The sequence below is a fragment of the Crocodylus siamensis genome, chromosome 6 (assembly GCF_052110815.1).
Source record: "Crocodylus siamensis isolate JL-2025a chromosome 6, ASM5211081v1, whole genome shotgun sequence".
Lineage (NCBI taxonomy): Eukaryota > Metazoa > Chordata > Crocodylia > Crocodylidae > Crocodylus > Crocodylus siamensis.
The window spans coordinates 8,312,040-8,331,222 of record NC_143400.1 but is presented as its reverse complement, the minus strand read 5'-3'; the positions used below and the strand labels follow the sequence as shown (position 1 = coordinate 8,331,222).

The window sequence follows — 19,183 nt, the reverse complement described above, 5'->3', positions numbered from 1 at the left end:
GATCTCAGTGCAGTGAGGCTGGTTTACGGCAATGAGGGCGTGACCCTGGTGACTGTAATAGGATGGCACCAGTTTGTACCCTCTGGAAATTTGGCATGGGAGGTCTAGCTGCTTGCAGAGGGCTCAGGGGTCACCAGCTCAGCTGCTTCCAAGGGGCTCTCGCTCCATCACATCAACAGAGAATATGAACAGGGTAATTCCCTGCTGCAGAACCGGACCCTCTGCCGGGCGAGCTATTTGCACCCTGCACCCCCAGTACCAGGTCATCGCAGAGAGTAACTGGACTGGCTGTATCGGCCTCTGGTTGATAACTTCTCCCTCTTCTTCCCCAGGGAGACATCGGTGAGAAAGGTCCTGAAGGTGCCCCCGGCAAAGACGGCTCACGAGTAAGTACAGGGGATTGGGTCCAAATGGGACAGACCCAGGACACTGGGTGGTGTGAGCAGGGGGGGGCTGGGAAATACCCAAAAGCAACAGGAGGGACAGGCGGATTGCTGCGGCTGTGTGGAGGCTGGGCAGAGCACTACAGCCGGCAGGAAACAAACTGGCACAGGGTAGCAGACAAGGTGTAGTTGGGGGGTACTGATTACTTAAGCGCTGTAGCAGCCTTGCAGGCAGCGAGCTGTGACTGTTGGACTGGAGCCGTGTTGTGCTCAGAGAGCTGCTACATCGACCTGATAGTGGGCAAACAACAGGAGCAGGAGACTGCTGTAGTAATGCAACAGGCGGAAGGCCGGGAGTCCTGTTGTAGCATCAGAGGACTGTTGCAGAGCCGGCTGCAGCTGTGTTGGAGGCCAAAGTGTTCAGCAGTCAAGCAGTAGCAGGGTGGCAGGCAGAGGGAGGTAGCAGCCAGGCTTCAGGCTGTAGCAGTGTAGGAGGCAAACTGTAGCAGGCAGACAGCCGTAGCACTGTAGGAGTCAAGCTACAGCAATGCAACAGTCTGCCGGGCTGCAGGAGGGGGTGGCTGGAGCAGTGCAGCAAGCAGATGGCAGTGGCTGCTCGACTGTAGCAGGCTGGGAGCTGTAGGGACGTTGTCGGTTGTAGCAGGCAGAGAGCTGTAGCAGTCAGGCTGTAGTGGCATAATCGCCAGAGACCTACCGCACCACAGTAATAGCAGGGAGCTGGGGGAGGGCTGTGGCTGGTGGGTGGGGGTTACACCAGGCTCCTCACAGGTGTCCTCACTCCCTTCCCTCTCTCCCCCCAGGGTCTGACAGGTCCCATCGGTCCCCCTGGCCCTTCAGGCCCCAACGGCGAGAAGGTGAGAACCCAGGGTAGAGGCAAACACTGGGGGAGTGGGCGGAGCTTCAGGGGAGAGGGTGGGGCCTCTGCTGAAGTAGGGGTAGCTTGTGCAGGGGGGCAGGGCTTCGTTTTGGGGAGCAGCTGGGGGCATGGAAGGGGGTGGGCGGTGGGAACTGGGGACGGAAGGGATTTGGGATCCGGGTCTTGGAGCTGTGGGAGGGGCCTTGGAAGGAGGAGAGTCTATGGGCGGAGCTCAGGATCTGGGTGGGGCTTGGGGAGTGGGAGGAGCATAGGGGGATGGGTGGGGTGTGGGGGGCATTTTTCTCTCCCTTTGTGTGTGGGGGAAGGCAGAGGGCACTGCCCAGGGGTGCCCCTCATGCTGTGCTGCCCCTCACCTCTCTCCCTTCCTCCCTTTTCAGGGCGAGTCAGGTCCCCCTGGCCCCTCCGGTGCTGCAGGTGCCCGTGGTGCCCCGGTGAGTGCGATGCCAGGAGCTTTCTTGGTGGGATCCAGCTGGCCTGTGCAGCCCCTGGGGCTTGTCCCAGAGCCGAGGAGCTTGGACAGCCCCTGCCGACAATGCTGGGGTCCCCAGGCTGGTCTGGGGGTTGTTCTCAGCCCTCAGGGTAGGGCGTGGTCTCAGGGATGGCTGGGAGGTCTCCTGGCTCCCTTGTGCTGCCACTGTCTTTCTGATGGTGGTGCCAGGGCTGGGGAGGTTGCCCCCAGCATGGAGAAAGGCGATGTTCAGACATCATGCAGTCATACCTTTGCCTTCCCTGGTGGCTGAGGGGCTGGGGTCTCAGCTAGTGGCCCCGTGGGGGGCAGGGGGGTGCTGTGGGCTGTGTGGACACCCAGGTTGTTTCCTCCTGACCTTGTCTGTTCCCTTGCAGGGTGAGCGTGGTGAGCCGGGTGCTCCTGGCCCTGCTGGATTCGCTGGACCCCCTGTGAGTACAGCCACCTCCATGGCACCCAGAGCCCTCCTCTGCCTACAGGAGTGCAGGGTGCATGGCCTGTCCTCCCGCGGCTGTGGAGCCTCTCCTCACCACGGGCCCCCTTCCTCTCTCCTCCCCCACACAGGGTGCCGATGGCCAGCCCGGCGCAAAGGGTGAGCAAGGAGAAGCCGGTCAGAAGGGTGACGCCGGTGCCCCAGGTCCACAGGGTCCATCTGGTGCTCCTGGCCCACAGGTGGGTAACGCAGGTGCCTCCGTGGTCTCCGCGGGTGTGGCGGGTGCTGGGGAAGGCAGGTCCTGAGCTTTTGGGAGCAGCTGGGGGGACACTGAAAGGTTTTGCAGTGACAGATGGGGTCAGGACAGAGTCCTGCGGGGGCTCCCCTGGGCCCGGCGTGAGACCCTGGAGTCTGGGTCCAGATCTGGTTCTGACCCTACCTGGGATCAAAACCCAGCGTCTGGGCCTGACTTGATGCCCACATCCCCGCTGGGGGAGCCAGCCCCTGGCCTGTGATGGGGCTGGGTGCTCTGAGATGTATTGGCTTCCCCCACTTCTCCCCACAGGCCTGGTCTGAGTGGGCAGGAGACCAGAGGGGTGGGACGTTGTACTGGTGCATCCAGTCCTCCAGCAAGAGGGGGCCGGGCACTGCGAGGGCAGAGATGGGCAGGAGAAAGAGGGTCTCAGTGCAGCCGTTGCAGCCAGATCAGACCGCTTCTGGGGGAGCCATCTGGCCCCGGGCCAGACAGGAGCTAACCTGCTTCCCCTTCTTTCCTCCCTAGGGTCCAACTGGTGTGACTGGTCCTAAAGGAGGTCGCGGTGCCCAGGGCCCCCCAGTAAGTACCACCAGGATCCGTCAGCACCTTGGAGAGGGGTAGCCCGGCCTGACTCCGTGCCGGGGCTGTTGATGGAGACACCAGCGTCACCACAGCCCAGGCTGGGGCACCAGGCACATGCTGGGGACACCCCTTCCTCAACCCAGTCTCAGCACCATTAAGTTGCACTCGACGTGCCCGGGGAGGCGGTCGGGGTGGAGCCTGGCCAGCTGGCTCTTGCTGATCCACACAGTGCTGCCGGGAGTGGGGGCTATGCATCTTCATCCCCAAACACCACAAGCCACATGTCGGCTAACACGTCTCTGCCTCCTCTCCTTGTCTAGGGAGCCACTGGATTTCCCGGGGCTGCCGGACGAGTCGGACCGCCCGGCCCGAACGTAAGTGCACGGACTTCCCGGGGAGATACCACCTCTGCGGGGCCCCAGGGCTGCCATCTCGGGAGCACGTGCCGACCTCTCTCCGTTGGGGATGGTACATTCCTGGGGAGGAGGGCAGATATACCCATCGCCATCCGTTGACACAGGACTCGCCAAGAGAAACTGGGCTAAATGGGCCCGCTGGTCTGAGCCAGGCAGCTGTTCCTAGCTCCCGGGTTGGTTTCCACATCGGGAAAACGAAGGAGAATGGAACCAAGACCCTGGAGCAGTTCCCAGCGCATGCACGGGGCGTCCCAACATCTTGTGCATTGTAGTAAATGTGGAGGCAAACGTGGGATATTTAGTCCCAGTCTTACAGCTCTGCAGCTGCCATAATTGGTGCACGGGTCACTTGTTGCCTACACTGCAGGGACTGTGGTATCCATCTAAGCCCATGTGAAATGCCCTCCAGGTCTGAGGTGTAGCAGGGGCTCTTTGGCTTGATTCCTAGAGGGACCAGACTCAGTCTGAAGGCTGGCACTCGCACAGGGATGGGTGGCAAGGGGGTCCATGGCCCGTTCTCTGTCCTCTGGGGATGAAGCGGGAGGTGGAGGAAAGCAAGGTGGAACCAGTGAGCAAAGGGGGACGTCCCCCCATTCTCACTACACCCCCATGTTTCTCCTCCAGGGTAACCCAGGCCCCCCTGGCCCACCCGGCGCTTCTGGCAAAGATGGTCCCAAAGGTGCCCGTGGTGACGCAGGTCCATCTGGTCGTGCTGGCGACCCCGGTCTCCAAGGTCCTCCCGGTCCCCCTGGCGAGAAGGGCGAGTCCGGTGATGACGGTGCTCCTGTAAGTGTTCCCGCAGGCCCTGCTTCATGCCATGCACCATCCCCTTGGCTTGGGTCTCACCTTCACCTCTGTCTTCCAGGGTCCCGATGGTCCCCCCGGTCCTCAAGGCTTGGCAGGGCAGCGAGGTATTGTGGGTCTTCCTGGCCAGCGTGGTGAGAGAGGTTTCCCCGGCCTGCCTGGGCCTTCGGTAAGTAACTTCTTCCTATCTCCAGGCAGGATGAGCCATGCCTTGTCCCCATGCCCCCAGAGTCTTGGCCCAGGTTCCTCCACAGAGAAGGAATGAGGCGGAGGAATGAAGACAGTCTTGGGTGGCAGCAGATCGATGGGTCTTGGGCTGCAACAGGCAACACTGTTGAGTTGTCCCCTCCGTCTGGCCAGGGAGAAAGGGGTGAGGCTGGTCATAGCACCCCCTAAACAGTGGATGTTGGCAGGGGACGATCTGCTGAGGATGGCGTGGATGGAGGAGGAAGTTGGTGGGCAAATCTAGGTGTTGTGGATCTTGGAGCAGGAGTATGCAGAGCCCATAGGTTTACTTCGGCGAATGGAGATAAGAGCTGCACTTGTGTAGACAGACCTCCTCAGCTCCTGCCCCCACAGCTGCTAGTCACAAGCTCTGCTGAGGTGTCCACGGGGTTTCTAATCTTCCAGAAAACCCCAGGTAGACTTATTCAGGTGGACTTCTGCAGCTCCCTTGCTTGTCCACAGCTAGGCTATAAACCGTCCGAGCCCATCCTCATTGCTAGAGCCCACCAGCTCCAGGGTGCATCTGCAGTGGTCTCATCTTCCAGCACCTAGGCTCTGTGTCCTTTTGCAGTTGGGCTTTTCTCTGTAGCTGTAGGGGACAGGACTAGGAGCAATGACCTCAGGCTTCAGCGGGGGAAGTCGAGGTTGGAGATGAGGAGGCACTTTCTGATTACAAGGCTGGTCGAGCACTGGAAGAGGCTGCTTAGAGATGTGGGGGCATCTCCAACCTTGGAAGTTTTCAAGAGCAGGTTGGACAGACTGGCTGGGATGATTTAGTCAAGGATGCATTAGCAGAAGCGTTATCAGCAGATCAAGGGAAGTGAACTTTCCCTTCTATTCAGTACTGATGAGGCCACATCTGGAGTCCAGTTTTGGGCCCCCCTCTACAAAAGGGATGTGGATACATTGGAGAGAGTCCAACAGAGGGAAGTGAAAATGGTTCAGGGGCTGGGGCACATGACTTGTGAGGAGAGGCTGAGGGAACTGGGCTTATTTAGTCTGGAGAAGAGAAGACTGAGGGGGGGATTTAATAGCAGCCTTCAAGTCCTTGAAGAAGGGTTGCAAAGAGGATGGAGCTGGCCTGTTCTCAGTGGTGGCAGGTGGCAGAACAAGGAGCAACGGGCTCACACTGCAGCAAGGGAGGTTTAGGTTAGATATTAGGGAAAACTTTCCCATGAGGAGGGTGGTGAAGCACTGGAACAGGCTCCCCAGAGAGGTAGTAGCATCTCCATCCTTGGAGGTTTTTAAGACCTGGCTAGACAAAGCTTTGGTTGGGATGATCTAGTTGGGGCCGGTCCTGCTTTGAGCAGGACCTTGGACTAGATGTGACCTCATAAGGTCCTTTCCAGCTCAATTTTCATGTGATCCTAAGATGCTCATAGGTTGCTTGCACAACATTCAGCATTGGCCCAGAGCAGGTTGTGTTACGGAGCCCATTTCACTAGGGGTCCCTGGATTGTTTCAAGCAGGTGCACCCCGGGGAGAGCTGCTTGGGTTGCAGTGCTCGCAGGTCTGTTGGGTGTTGTGAGCCCTGAGCTTCCAGCCTGGGGGATGAAAACCTCCACAGACCCATCCACCAGCCCTTTGCCAAGGCTTGAGGGGCACTGATGTGTGGCTGGACCTTTACCCAAGGCTGGATTTCACTTGGCTGGTGGGTCCAGGCCTCCGTAGATTTTCCAACCCCCTCAGAAGCTCTGGAGATGCTCTACAAGCATCAACCCTGCCCCCCTTGAGCATAGAGGTCCCATTTGAGGACTCAGTGCCTTTCTAGGCCTGGGTCTTGTTCTTGTCTGAAATTCTGAGTTTTTGTGGCAGAAACTGAACAAAGATTTGATTTTTCTTTTTTGCGGGCCCTTGAAAAGTCACAATTTTCAGTAGAAAACAGACACCTTCAGCAATGGTTTTGTTGCATCCAAGACCCTCATCTAGTCCTGGAAAACATTTTCGAGGGACAGTTTCCTACCAGTTGTACCCAGTCCATCCCTGCACACAAGGTCTCTGTTGGTTGTAGCATTTTTGGAATCCCTTGGCCAATGTGACTCTTGGTTGGCACGACAGGCCTGGCCGTTATTTTGTGTTGCCTGTTTCATAAGCGCCTGGTGTGGCCACCTTGGATTTGGCAAAACCATTTTCCTTGCCCTGGAGATATCAGCTGGAAGCTTTTGGGCAGGAAGGACCCGCACGTCTTGACCCAAACCCTGCCAATGTTGATGGACTGGCCCCTCTGCTGAGCTGCGTCAGAAAAGAGGATAGTTCAGTCTGGGCCTTAGGAAGGAGAGTGGCTAAGAGGGGAGCACAAAAGACCCCTGTATCACCCAGGGAGTTAACCCTTCGCAGCTTGACTCGTGCCTCTGTCTTTTAGGGTGAGCCCGGTAAACAAGGAGCTCCTGGATCTTCTGGTGACCGAGGTCCACCTGGTCCCGTGGGTCCCCCTGGTCTGACTGGTCCCCCTGGTGAAACTGGACGTGAGGTAAGCAACAAAATTGGCCCCAGCATTGGCATTTTGGAAACAGGCTGAAGCCAAAAGCCAAGCTAGGGGTGACATGGTCACTGGTGGAGCTCTCAGCCTCATCCCATTCCAGCCTGAGAAGTGAATATCATGGACCCCAGACCCAGCATCACATGGGAAGGACCAGGAATTGGGCACCACTAAGTCCAGCATGCCTAGGGCAGCCCAGTTTCTGGTTCTTTTCCTGGGAAGCTTTTGCTTGGCCAGTGAGAGCCTGTGACCAGCTGCTTTGCCAAGCCCACCGTGTGCCACTTTGTGTCTGGAGATGGCTCCATGGACACAGCCAACATCTCTGACCATCTCTTCTGCTCGTTCCCAGGGCAGCCCTGGATCTGATGGTCCCCCAGGCCGAGACGGTGCAGCTGGAGTGAAGGTGAGTTCAGCAAAGGGAGGTTTCCCTCTCCAGTGCGGAGGTACCAGTTGCTCTTCTCCAGATGTTGCCCCCACCCTGAGTCAGGGCACCCATGACTGGGGTTCTCATTGGGTGCCATCAGATCTCCCACTGCTTCTTCTCCAAGCTCCAAAGCGGGTCAGACAGGTTGTCCCTTTCCAGCTTGGCCACATACCCTGGGCATCACATGCTGGGCAAGCTGCGTCAGAGACTACTCCTGTGTTGGCACAGTTGTTCACCTGTGCCTGGCAGGAGTGAGCCACTTCCCTCCCTCTGGTCCCAAGCAGCTCTAGGACATTTTCAGCTTCCCGAAGGCTGTCACTGACCCATCCACACTATGCCAGGGTGCTTGCCATTTGCACACCACATCCAGACAAAGGGCAGAGGCTCCCTCTGGACCCAGATAGGAGAAGCAGTGGTGCCACCTTGGGCAGGCAGAGCCACTTCCCTGGGCAGAGTACAGGTCAGGGAGGGGCTGGGCCTTCATAACCACGTCTGTCTCTGGCAGGGTGATCGCGGTGAAACAGGTGCCATTGGCGCTCCCGGTGCTCCTGGCGCTCCTGGTGCTCCAGGTCCCGTCGGTCCAACTGGCAAACAAGGAGACCGAGGAGAAGCAGTAAGTACCTGGCATCTCTCACCCCAAACTGACATCCTCCCTAGCACCAGAGAAAGCAGAGCATCATGGCAAGCGCTCATGTTCTCACTGGGGACCACCTGCAACCCAGCATCGGCACTGACTACTCAGAAGTACCCTCTCCAGCGCAATCAGTACTTGAGTACTAGTACAGTGAGGGCATTGAGTACTTGAAAGTCCTGCCCAGAGCAGGGGGAAGGCTCTGAATTTTGAAGCGGTGCCATCCAGGCAACAAGGTCTTGGCTTGTCTTGCTGGGGCACGAGAAGTTTGCAGAGCAGATGCTCTGAATACAGGTATGGAAAGGAACTGCTGAACTTCTCTTAAGGATGAGAGCAGGGGAAGTTGTTGCAGGGCAGGCAGCCCACAGGCCGGAGGTCCAGTGCATCTCATGGGCGATGGAGGTGTTCTCATCCCATTAGGGAATGCTTGCAATAGCCTGTGATAGATGCAGCCAAGCAGAAGAGCTCGAGCATCCTTTCTACCAGCTGCAGAAGCAAGAAAGTATTTAGGCTAATGAGGGGGGAAATGGCCATTTCCCCAGGGAGACAGAGAGGGAGGGGATTGACCTCTGCCACCTAGCCATTAGTCCCAGGGCTGGGGTGCAAGGCACTCTGGTAGATGCCCATGTTCATGTACCAGGAGAATGAACTGGGCACTCAAACCCTGTGGTGCGTTACAGCGGGAGCCCTCCTCCACTGGGCACAGCTTCTCACCGTTAACCTTCGTCTCTCTCCCCAGGGTGCTCAAGGTCCTATGGGCCCCTCCGGTCCTGCTGGCGCCCGGGGCATGCCGGTGAGTAGTCCGCGTACCAGATGTACGTGCCCGCTGCCCAGGGCAGCAAAACAACCTCAGCGCTGGGTGATGCCTGCAGCCCAGGCAGGCGCTTGGCGCCTCTACATCTCAGGCTGCTACATGCCTGGGGGAGGCACAGGCTGGGCACCCCTGGCCATTAGAGGCACGGGGCTGGTTTCAGCTTGGAAGCTACACGTGCCTGCGGGGAGTGGGGTAATGGGGGGTGGGCTCTGCATGGTGCTCTGCACAATGGCTGCAGTGCAGTACGGGGGCTCGCGTTGTTGCACGACCACATTGAACCCACCTGTGCAGTGCAGCGTGGGGCAGGGTGGACCTCACTGTGTGCTCAGCAAAGCCTTGAGCGTAATACAGCCATCGTGCCCTATGGCATGTTGAGCATGTGTGCGTCACATCTTGTGGCATGTTTAACATGTGTATGTTATGCCATGTGGCATATTCAATGTCTGCATGTCATGCCTGGCGGCATGTTGAACATGTGTACCTCATGCCTTGTAGCATGATGAACGTGTGTTTGTCATGCCCTCTGGCATGTTGAACGTGCACATCATGCCCTGTGCTGTGTTGCAGTGGGCGTCATTGTAGCACACCTTCCTGTGTGTTGCGTGAGGCCCCGTGTTGCATGCTCAGCTGCACTAGGGTCTGTGCTGTGATCCCTCCTGCCTCGGGCTGACAGCTCCTCTCCCTTCCTCCCTTCCAGGGTCCTCAAGGTCCACGCGGTGACAAGGGTGAAGCTGGAGAGGCTGGCGAAAGAGGGCTGAAGGGTCACCGCGGCTTCACCGGCCTGCAGGGCCTGCCTGGACCCCCTGTAAGCACATCTTCGTCCTCCCGGGCAAGCTCCTGGCAGGGCTGGGGGCTGTTCCCAGCTGGGCAGGGCCATAGGGTGTCCCCCACCCGCTGCCCCTGCCTGGCTGGGGGTGGGGCTGGGTCCTTGAGGGAAGCCCTGCACATGCTGAGCTCTGAACTGTGGCTTTGCTTTCTCCCCAGGGTCCTTCTGGAGACCAAGGTGCTACCGGCCCCGGCGGCCCTGCTGGGCCCAGGGTAAGTCCGGGTTCTGGCATGGGGTGCAGTGGTTGGGGCAGGGGGAGCGGGGTTTGCTGCTCTGGGTAAAAGGCCTGAAGAGCAGCAAGGTGCAGAGCAGGGCATCACTCTCTTTCTCACAAACATGTGCACGCAGTCACACACACACACACAGTGTATCTCATACACATACATACAGTCTCTCTCACACATGCACACTCCCACCCACCACCTTCCACACGCACAAACCACCCCCCCACCACACCCACACACACCCACACACACACACACAGGCCCAGCTCTGTCTTCGGTAATAAGCCTCCACAGTCTTCAGGGACAGGCCATTTGGTTTCTGATGGGACCAACTGGTTCCTGCCTTCCCCCCGCAGAGCAGAGCCCAGGCGTAAGCCAACAGCAGGCGGGGAAAGCGGCTGCTGGGCTTCTGCTCCCCATTCTGGGCTAGCCAAGGAGGTCTGAGCAGCCACGTGTAGTGTAGCAAGCTCTGTGCACGCGGGCGTGCATGGGCGGGGGTGTGGGCGCATCTGTCTAGCAGATGGGACTAGAACCACTATTGTTTGTGTCATGCCCCCTATACTGCTAATAGCTGAGGGCCTCCCTTATGCCATTGGGAATCTCCAGTAGGTGTTAGCCAGGTCAGAGATCACCCCTAAGCTTGGAGGGGTTGCAGCACACAGCAGGGGCCAAGCACAAAATCCAGGGATTTGTGATGCTCTTAATTAGACGGCTGTGTCATTAGCACAGTTTGCCTCATGCCTGGCCTGGCTCTCACTCCTGCGCTGTGACTTTTTCCTAGGGTCCTGCCGGCCCTGTTGGCCCCTCTGGCAAAGACGGCTCCAATGGCATGCCCGGCCCCATCGGTCCTCCCGGCCCCCGCGGGCGTAGTGGCGAACCCGGTCCTGCTGTAAGTACCCGGCTCCCGGCAGAGCTGCCAGCCCCTGGCGCGGGACTTGGGCATCACCCCCAGCTGCGGGGTCAGCTCTTGGAGCCTTTGGGAGTGCTCGCTCGGACAATTCCTCCATTGCCCCAGCATGCCCATCACCCCCAGTTGCTCCATCACCACCCTCCACCCCAGGGAGTCTCTTCGCCAGCTGTCCCAGTGGCCCACTGAGCTCTGTTGGCTCAGTCCATCCCTGTTCCCACCATTCTCCACCGTCAAGGGCTCCACTTCCCTGCAGCTTCATTGCATGAGTCCACCCCTTGCAGACCCCCCAACACCTTTGTGGCTCTCTCATTTTCAAGCAGAGCAGCCTCCAGGATCCGGTCACTGTCCTATGTTCCATTTATCTCACCGTGGCCTTATCTGCCCCCAGGAAGGGGAGGGGTGGGATGGGATGGGATGGGATGGCAGGGGGCGAATATCAGCCAGACTAGATCAGAGTCCTAAACCTCTCCTCTCCCCAACCCAGGGTCCTCCTGGAAACCCTGGCCCCCCTGGCCCTCCTGGCCCCCCAGGCACTGGTATCGATATGTCAGCCTTTGCTGGCCTGGGCCAGACCGAGAAGGGCCCCGACCCCATCCGGTACATGCGCGCGGACCAGGCCTCGACCGGTCTGCGGCAGCATGACGCTGAGGTGGATGCCACGCTGAAGGCCCTCAACAACCAGATCGAGAGCATCCGCAGTCCGGAGGGCTCCAAGAAGAACCCGGCCCGCACCTGCCGCGACCTCAAGCTCTGCCACCCTGACTGGAAGAGCGGTGAGTGCCAAGCGCCATGCCATGGGCTGGGCTCAGGTGCCTCTGGCAATGCTGCTCCTGCCCTGTAATATCCCAGTGCTGCTGCAGTCCTGGCCACCTCCTGCCGCAAAGCCCTGTCTTGCCCCATGCCAGCCCTAAGTGTTTGCAAGACCCCTCTCTCCAGCTTCCTCTCCCCAGAAGATCTCTGCTAGTGCATTGCAGGCCTGACAGCCACTCCCTGGGGTCACCCCCTGCACAGCCCTGCAGCTGCTTTACCCCCTTTTTACACCCGAAACTCCAAGGTCTGTGTGTCTCCCACCCCGCAGGTGACTACTGGATCGACCCGAACCAGGGCTGCACCTTGGATGCCATTAAAGTCTTCTGTAACATGGACACTGGTGAGACCTGCGTCTACCCCAACCCTGCCAGCATCCCCCAGAAGAACTGGTGGACCAGCAAGACCAAGGAGAAGAAACACATCTGGTTTGGAGAGACCATCAATGGGGGCTTCCACGTAAGTCGCTACGCTTCAGCATGCCCAGCCGGCCTGTCCTGGTCGAGGAGGGGTGGGATGATCTTGCTGAAGGGCTGGGATGGGAAGAGGATGCCTTTTTGTTGTAGTGCCCGAACTTTCCTAACTTTCAAAGCCCCAGTTTGAGACCACTTCGAAGCACCAGTTCTGAAAACACAGGCTCCAGGCTGGAGCTGGGCAACATTTTCTGTTAGCCTGCATGGAAATTTCCACTGAAATTTCAGCCCTATCCCACTCCCCCACCCACAAAGGTGGGCAAAAGTGTCCTTGAAACATCAGCATCTCTCATACATGGATGGAAACAGATATCCTAGAATGGGAAGGGGATGCGATTTGTCTTCCCGGTGGAAGCAAGAGCACAATATTTGTCCAGCTGACAGTTGTCTGTCTCATTTAAGTTAACTGTGCTAATGTGAGGATGAGGATGACAATCAGATATGTAACTATTCTAAGCTCTTGAGCACAAGGGCTCCAGCTTTCATGGGAGCCCAAGTGAGTTAGACACCTGAACAGCCTTCATCACAAGTTTAAAGGTCTGAGATGAATTATCTTCCATAACCTTCTCTGCTTTCACAGCTGACACTTCGGCTAATGCAGCTCTAATCCTCTCATCTTGCCCCCTTCCAGTTCAGCTATGGTGACGACAACCTGGCTCCCAACACAGCCAACATCCAGATGACCTTCCTGCGCCTCCTGTCCACTGAAGGCTCCCAGAACATCACCTACCACTGCAAGAACAGCATCGCCTACATGGACGAGGCCTCCGGCAACCTGAAGAAAGCCATCCTGATCCAAGGCTCCAATGACGTCGAGATCCGGGCAGAGGGCAACAGCAGGTTCACGTACAGTGCCTTGGAGGACGGCTGCACGGTAAGTGGACGGGAGTGACCGACCCCGAGTGCTTGGGGAGTGACCGACCCCGAGTGCTTGGGGTTTGCATAACAGGACACCTGCAAGGCCGTGCACCAGTGTCCTTCACTGAGGATTAAGTAGTGAGCCCAAGAAGTCTCACTCGCACTGCTTCATCCATGGAGAAACTGAGGCACAGCAATTTAGGGCTAAATCTTCCTTGCCAGGAATAGAGAATCAATTCCCAGGAGTTCACCTTAAGATTTTTTAAAGGGCCCCTGCCACTTCGTGTGTTGCTGTATTATCTACAGCCACTATCTGTGATTGGGGCCCTATTAGGGAAGGCGGGGGGCATAGACACACAGTAAGATGTAGTCCTTGCTGCAGTCCTGAAGAGACGAGACATAGGAAGGGGAACCTGAGGCATGAATCCACGGTGCTCTGCCATAAGAGCCATGACATAGGATGGGGGATTCTTACTAATTCAGCCTGCCACACCACCTCAGGGCAGCCAGTTTTGAGTGACAACATCCAGTAATTCCTGCTTTCTGCCTTCCTCTCTTCCCAGAAACACACCGGCAAATGGGGCAAGACAGTCATCGAATACCGATCACAGAAAACCTCGCGCCTGCCCATCGTTGACATTGCTCCTATGGACATTGGCGGAGCCAGTCAGGAATTTGGTGTTGACATCGGTCCAGTCTGCTTCTTGTAAAAAAAAAAAAAAAAAGGAAGAGCATCGGTGTGTTTTTTTTAAATCCAGTCCAATACCATAAAGCAGCCCCCCCAGGGACCTGAGTACTTTCCAATCACTTGTACGACTTCTGCACTGAGTGGCTGAAACAACCCCCAACTCCCATCCATCCACACACTTGCACGTTGGGCAGACTGCAGAATAAAACCATGGTGTTATTTATTTATTGTCTTCCTGGAAGACCTATTGTTTAGGTCAGGTGGAGATGGGAATCTAACTGGCAGGTATGAAGGCCCCCTTCCCACAAAACAGACATCCCAAGTAAGTTACAGGTATAAATAATCCCGCTCCCTTCCCCGTGTATATCTTCAGCAGGAGTGCTATGTATAATACAATGACAACAAAAATGGTGCTATTCTTGTAAAACACGTCTGTATTTTTTAACATCAATTGATATATAAAAAAAAAAAAAACTTTGTTGGAAAGTACAAGTCGATCTGAGCTTTGTTTTTTTTTTTTGTCTTGGCCTTTGTCTTCCTTCTCCATTTGAGAACTTGTTGTTTGACTGCTTTCCCTTCCCCCATGACTAAAATAAAGGAAGTTTTAGGGTCAAATCTCAAGCTTTCCTGGTTTTAAGCTACCTCACACTGAAAAAAAAAAAAATTAAAAAGGAAAAAAAATTGAAACACATCTTGAAACGACAGGAGCAGAAAACACAGGCGCCTTGAGATTTCTAGGAAGGGAATCATGCTTTCCATTCCAGCTGCTCTTCCCCACCGGCGCGGTAACAGGCCTGATCGGGGTACTGCTGGGTCTTCACTCACTTGCTGTCTCACTTCTGTGGCTGACATAGTTGGAAAAATTAAGGAGGATGAGCCAGGTAGTAATGCAAGGTTGGGGGCAGGGTGGGGGATGGAGATCAAGCATGAGAGCTGCTCTGTGGGGCATCCCATCTTCCCCAAGTCTTATGAATTGGTATGGCAATGGCTGGAAGGCGCCTGAGATGCAAAGGAAACCTTTGGCAAGAGGGAAGACTTGGGTGACAGCCGCTCAAAGTTTCTCCTAACATTTCCTTTCCAAAACAAGGCAAGTGAATTGATCCCCTAAACCTCTCTAACTCTGTGCCTGGCATCTTCGAGATCCTTGCAAGACTGGAAGGGAAATGGGGGAAGAGGAACCTAACAGTGAACAAGGAAGCTGTACTAGTTTGTATATGTAAAATAGGGTTTAAAACAAAATTTTGATCACACGATCATGATTCAAAGTGTGGGAGAATTTGTAGCCACTACACATACCCCCAACTTTCTGTGAAAGACCTCTGGCCCTTCTCTTGGCCCCCCTCCCTCTTCCCCCGCCCCAGACACTCTCATTTTTCTGCACTAAAGGTAGAATGCTTTTCCTATTAAAGAAAAAAAAAATTAAAAAGACACCTTTGTGGAATTTGCTTGATTTGTATTCATTTCCACCCTTGGATGTAATCGTTGTTGAATGTCTTATCGTATCTGGGCGATTTGATGAGGAAGCGAAACGACACAAATAAAGCTTTTAATTAAAAAAACAAACAAACCATAAACCAACCAGAACGGCTCAGTTCCTGATTTAAGCATTAAAAATAACCCTTCTGTCTTCTAAAAGCAACTGCAAAGTGAAGGTGGGGGTGGGCAGGGGGCGGAAAAAAAACCCCTGTTGATTTAGTTTAAACCAGCTTGCAAAATTAATCTTAATTCATCTAGTGTAGATGCGTGCTTAAACTTCAGTGCATGGGAACACTTTACTGGAGGGTGTTGCCGTGGCCTGTGGTTCTGCAAGTCCTGTTATGGGGTGGCATTCTGCTTCAAGCCCCAGCTGGCAAAGGCAAGTGACTAGAGGGGAGCATCTTGGTTTCTGTTTTGAAGAAGAAAAGCTGTACTGGAGACGGCGCGCTGTGCTGTCAGGAAGAACGTTCCCACTTCAAGGGTGGTTCAGCTTCAGAGCAGGGAATCTCTATCCCTGGAGCTAAAGAGGCGGTGAGACAGACACTTGACTGAGATGGTTTAAGTCATGAACAAGCCTGACTTGGGGAGGGAGGGGGGAGGTTGGACTAGCTGGGACCTCACAAGGTCCCTGCCAGCCCTTCTATACTGTGAATTTAGGCATGTAGAGAAAAGGATTCAAACTAGCTAAAGGCTAAGTAAGACATATTTTTTTAAAAAATCATGATTTTCATAACCAGGATTCACAATGCTGCACTGACTAGGGCTGCAACTAGTCTGCTTAACTTGCTGCACAGGACAAGTCACTCTTTTCAGGCTCAAGCCCCTAATTTATTCATCAAAAAATAAGACTGAAAACCAGGGTTTTTAAATACCCTTGAGGAACATCTAATGCTTCTGCCACAATCTTACAGCCCAGGAGTTCAGAAATGTGACCAGGACAGGTTGGACAAATGGGCAGAAAACAATAGAATGCAATTTAACAAGGAGAAATGCAAAGTGCTGCACCTAGGGAGAAAAAATGTCCAGCACACCTACTACCTAGGAAATGACCTGCTCGGTAGCACAGAAGCAGAAAGGGATCTTGGAGTCCTAGTGGACTCCAAGATGAACGTGAGTTGTCAGTGTGACGAAGTCATCAGAAAAGCTAACTGCACTTTATCATGCATCAGCAGATGCATGACAAACAGAAGCAAGGAGGTGATACTTCCCCTCTATCGGGCGCTAGTCAGACCGCAGTTGGAATACTGCAGGCAGTTTTGGGCGCCATACTTCAAGAGTGATGTGGATAACCTGGAGAGGGTCCAGAGAAGGGCCACTCATATGGTTAAGGGCTTGCAGGCCAAGCCCTATGAGGAGAGACTAGGGCACCTGGACCTCTTCAGCCTCCACAAGAGAAGGCTGAGAGACAACCTTGTGGCTGCCTATAAATTCATCGTGGGGGCACAGAAGGGAATTGGTGAGGCTCTACTCACCAAGACACCCCTGGGGGTCACAAGTAATAATGGCCATAAACTAGCAGAGAACAGATTTAGACTGGATATTAGGAGGAACTTCTTTACAGTTAGAGTGGCCATAATCTGGAATGGGCTCCCAAGGGAGGTGGTGCTCTCCCCTAGCCTGGGGGTCTTCAAGAGGAGGTTGGATGGGCATCTGGCTGGAGTCAACTGAACCCGGCACTTTTTCCTACCTATGCAGGGGGTTGGACTCGATGATCTACTGAGATCCGAGAGGACCCAGAAGAGGAGGAGACGCGTGCTCGTCATAGGCGATTCCATCCTGAGAGGTACGGAAGGGCCCATTTGTCGCCAGGACCCTTCAGCACGAGAGGTCTACTGCCTGCCTGGAGCTAAGATTCGGGATGTGACGGAGGTAATCCAGGCCAGGATCAAGCCCACCTATTACTACCCCATGGTCCTTGTCCATGTGGGTACTAATGATGCAGCCAGGAGAACCCCCGATCACCTGATGGCAGACTACCAGGCTCTGGGCGGCGTGCTGAGGGAATTCGGTGCGCAGGTGGTATTCTCTTCCATCCTACCAGTGAATGGACGTGGCAGACGGCATGAGAACTGCATCCGAGAGACCAACTGGCGGCTTCGGCAGTGGTGTCTCGAGGCAGGCTTCGGCTTCCTGGACAATGACCCACACATTACAACGAGGGACATGCTCAGCTGGGATGGGCTTCACCTGTCCCCCAAAGGTAAGCGTGTGTTTTCTTCCAGGTTGGCGGATCTCCTCCGGCGGGCTTTAAACTAGGCTCGTCGGGGGGAGGGGAAGATGAGGGTGGGGGAAGCTGTGGACCACCAAACCAGGTGGCACCCACAAGGACAGCCCAGCCTGAAGAAAGAGAGCTTTGGGAACGTGAAAGACAGGGGGTGGACAGCAATACGGCACAGGTAAGGGACGGGAAGGTTAGAGACAAAAAGCCCTTTAGGACTTGGAGCGAGGGGGTAGCAAAAGCACCAGTCGCAGGGCTCAAGTGCCTATATACTAATGCTAGGAGCATGGGGAACAAGCAGGATGAACTAGTGCTCCTGGTTGCACTAAACGACTACGACTTAGTGGGGCTGACGGAAACCTGGTGGGATTCATCCCACGACTGGGCGGTACATATTGAGGGCTATAGATTGTACAGAAAGGACAGAGTGGGGAAAAGGGGGGGAGGGGCTGCGCTCTATGTTAAGGAGCAATATACATCAACCCTCATCAAGACAGAATCAAAGGATGAGGAAGTAGAAGGACTGTGGGTTAGGCTACATGGGGGGCAAGGAGAAAAGGATTTGGTGGTAGGGGTCTGCTACAGACCCCCCCATCAAGGGGAAGAAATAGATCTGGGGCTCCTGAGGCAACTCTCGGAGACCATAAAAGCTAAAGAGGCGGTGGTCATGGGGGACCTAAACTACCCGGACATCTGCTGGGAGACACAGACAGCAAAGTCCCACCGCTCACGCAGGTTTCTAACCTGTGTACAGGACCTCCACCTGACGCAGGAGGTACATGGTCCCACTAGGGGGAATGCCTTACTGGATCTGGTATTGGCAACGGGGGATGACATAGTAGGGGACCTACAGATCGGTAGCCATCTGGGGGACAGTGATCACCTAAAAGTACAATTCAACATAAGGCGTCGAGTGGGTAAGGTAACCAGTAGGGTGAACGTGCTGGACTTTAGGAAAGCTGATTTCAGTGAACTCAGGCGATTAGTGAAGGACGCACTGCAGAGTAGTAGTTTTGAAATGATGGGAGCCCAAGAAGGGTGGCTGTGCCTTAAGGAAGCTATCCTTCGAGCACAAAGCGAGACGATCCCTGTGCGAGGTAAAAGAGGGAAAGGGGCCAGGAGGCTTCCCTGGCTGACCAGAGAAATCCAGGGCAGACTAAGGGCCAAAAGGGGAGCACATAAAAAGTGGAAACAGGGAGAGATCACCAAAGAGGAATATACCTCTTCTGCTCGTGCTTGTAGGGAGGCAGTTAGACAGGCCAAAGCTACCATGGAGCTGAGGATGGCAACCCAAGTAAAAGACAATAAGAAATTGTTTTTTAGATATATAGGGAGTAAAAGGAAGGCCCAGGGAGGAATAGGACCCCTGCTAAATGGGCAGAAACAATTGGTGACGGACAGAGGGGACAAGGCTGAACTCCTCAACGAGTTCTTCGCCTCAGTGTCCCTAAGCGAGAGGCATGACAAGTCTCTCACTGGGAGCGTAGGGAGGCAGCAGCAAGGCACCAGACTGCCATGCGTGGCCCCTGAGGTGATGCAGGGTCACTTGGAAGAACTGGATGCCTTTAAGTCGGCAGGCCCGGATGAGCTCCATCCGAGGGTACTGAAGGCACTGGCCGACATCATTGCAGAGCCACTGGCGGGAATATTTGAACGCTCGTGGCGCACGGGTCAAGTCCCGGAGGACTGGAAAAGGGCCAATGTGGTTCCCATTTTCAAGAAGGGGAGGAAGGAGGACCCGGGTAACTATAGGCCAGTCAGTCTCACCTCCATCCTTGGCAAAATCTTTGAAAAAATCATCAAGGCTCACATTTGTGAGAGCCCGGCAGGGCAAGTTATGCTGAGGGGAAACCAGCACGGGTTCGTGGCAGGCAGATCGTGCCTGACCAATC

General features: G+C 55.4%; 1 protein-coding gene across 3 annotated transcripts in view; it reads left to right on the top strand.

Annotated features, from left to right (window-relative positions):
• COL2A1 (collagen type II alpha 1 chain) overlaps positions 1-15,038 on the top strand; it is a 43,486-nt gene extending 28,448 nt beyond the window's left edge. For all 3 annotated transcript variants that reach the window (XM_090055337.1, XM_090055335.1, XM_090055336.1), the window contains 20 exons: positions 333-386; positions 1,205-1,258; positions 1,659-1,712; positions 2,125-2,178; positions 2,312-2,419; positions 2,962-3,015; positions 3,339-3,392; positions 4,059-4,220; positions 4,300-4,407; positions 6,826-6,933; positions 7,292-7,345; positions 7,872-7,979; positions 8,737-8,790; positions 9,509-9,616; positions 9,796-9,849; positions 10,643-10,750; positions 11,256-11,544; positions 11,850-12,037; positions 12,683-12,925; positions 13,473-15,038. In XM_090055337.1, coding sequence (XP_089911463.1) covers positions 333-386; positions 1,205-1,258; positions 1,659-1,712; positions 2,125-2,178; positions 2,312-2,419; positions 2,962-3,015; positions 3,339-3,392; positions 4,059-4,220; positions 4,300-4,407; positions 6,826-6,933; positions 7,292-7,345; positions 7,872-7,979; positions 8,737-8,790; positions 9,509-9,616; positions 9,796-9,849; positions 10,643-10,750; positions 11,256-11,544; positions 11,850-12,037; positions 12,683-12,925; positions 13,473-13,619 — 2,163 coding nt within the window. In that variant the 3' untranslated portion in view covers positions 13,620-15,038. The remainder of the gene's footprint in view (positions 1-332; positions 387-1,204; positions 1,259-1,658; positions 1,713-2,124; positions 2,179-2,311; positions 2,420-2,961; positions 3,016-3,338; positions 3,393-4,058; positions 4,221-4,299; positions 4,408-6,825; positions 6,934-7,291; positions 7,346-7,871; positions 7,980-8,736; positions 8,791-9,508; positions 9,617-9,795; positions 9,850-10,642; positions 10,751-11,255; positions 11,545-11,849; positions 12,038-12,682; positions 12,926-13,472) is intronic.
• The last annotated feature ends 4,145 nt before the right edge of the window (positions 15,039-19,183 follow it).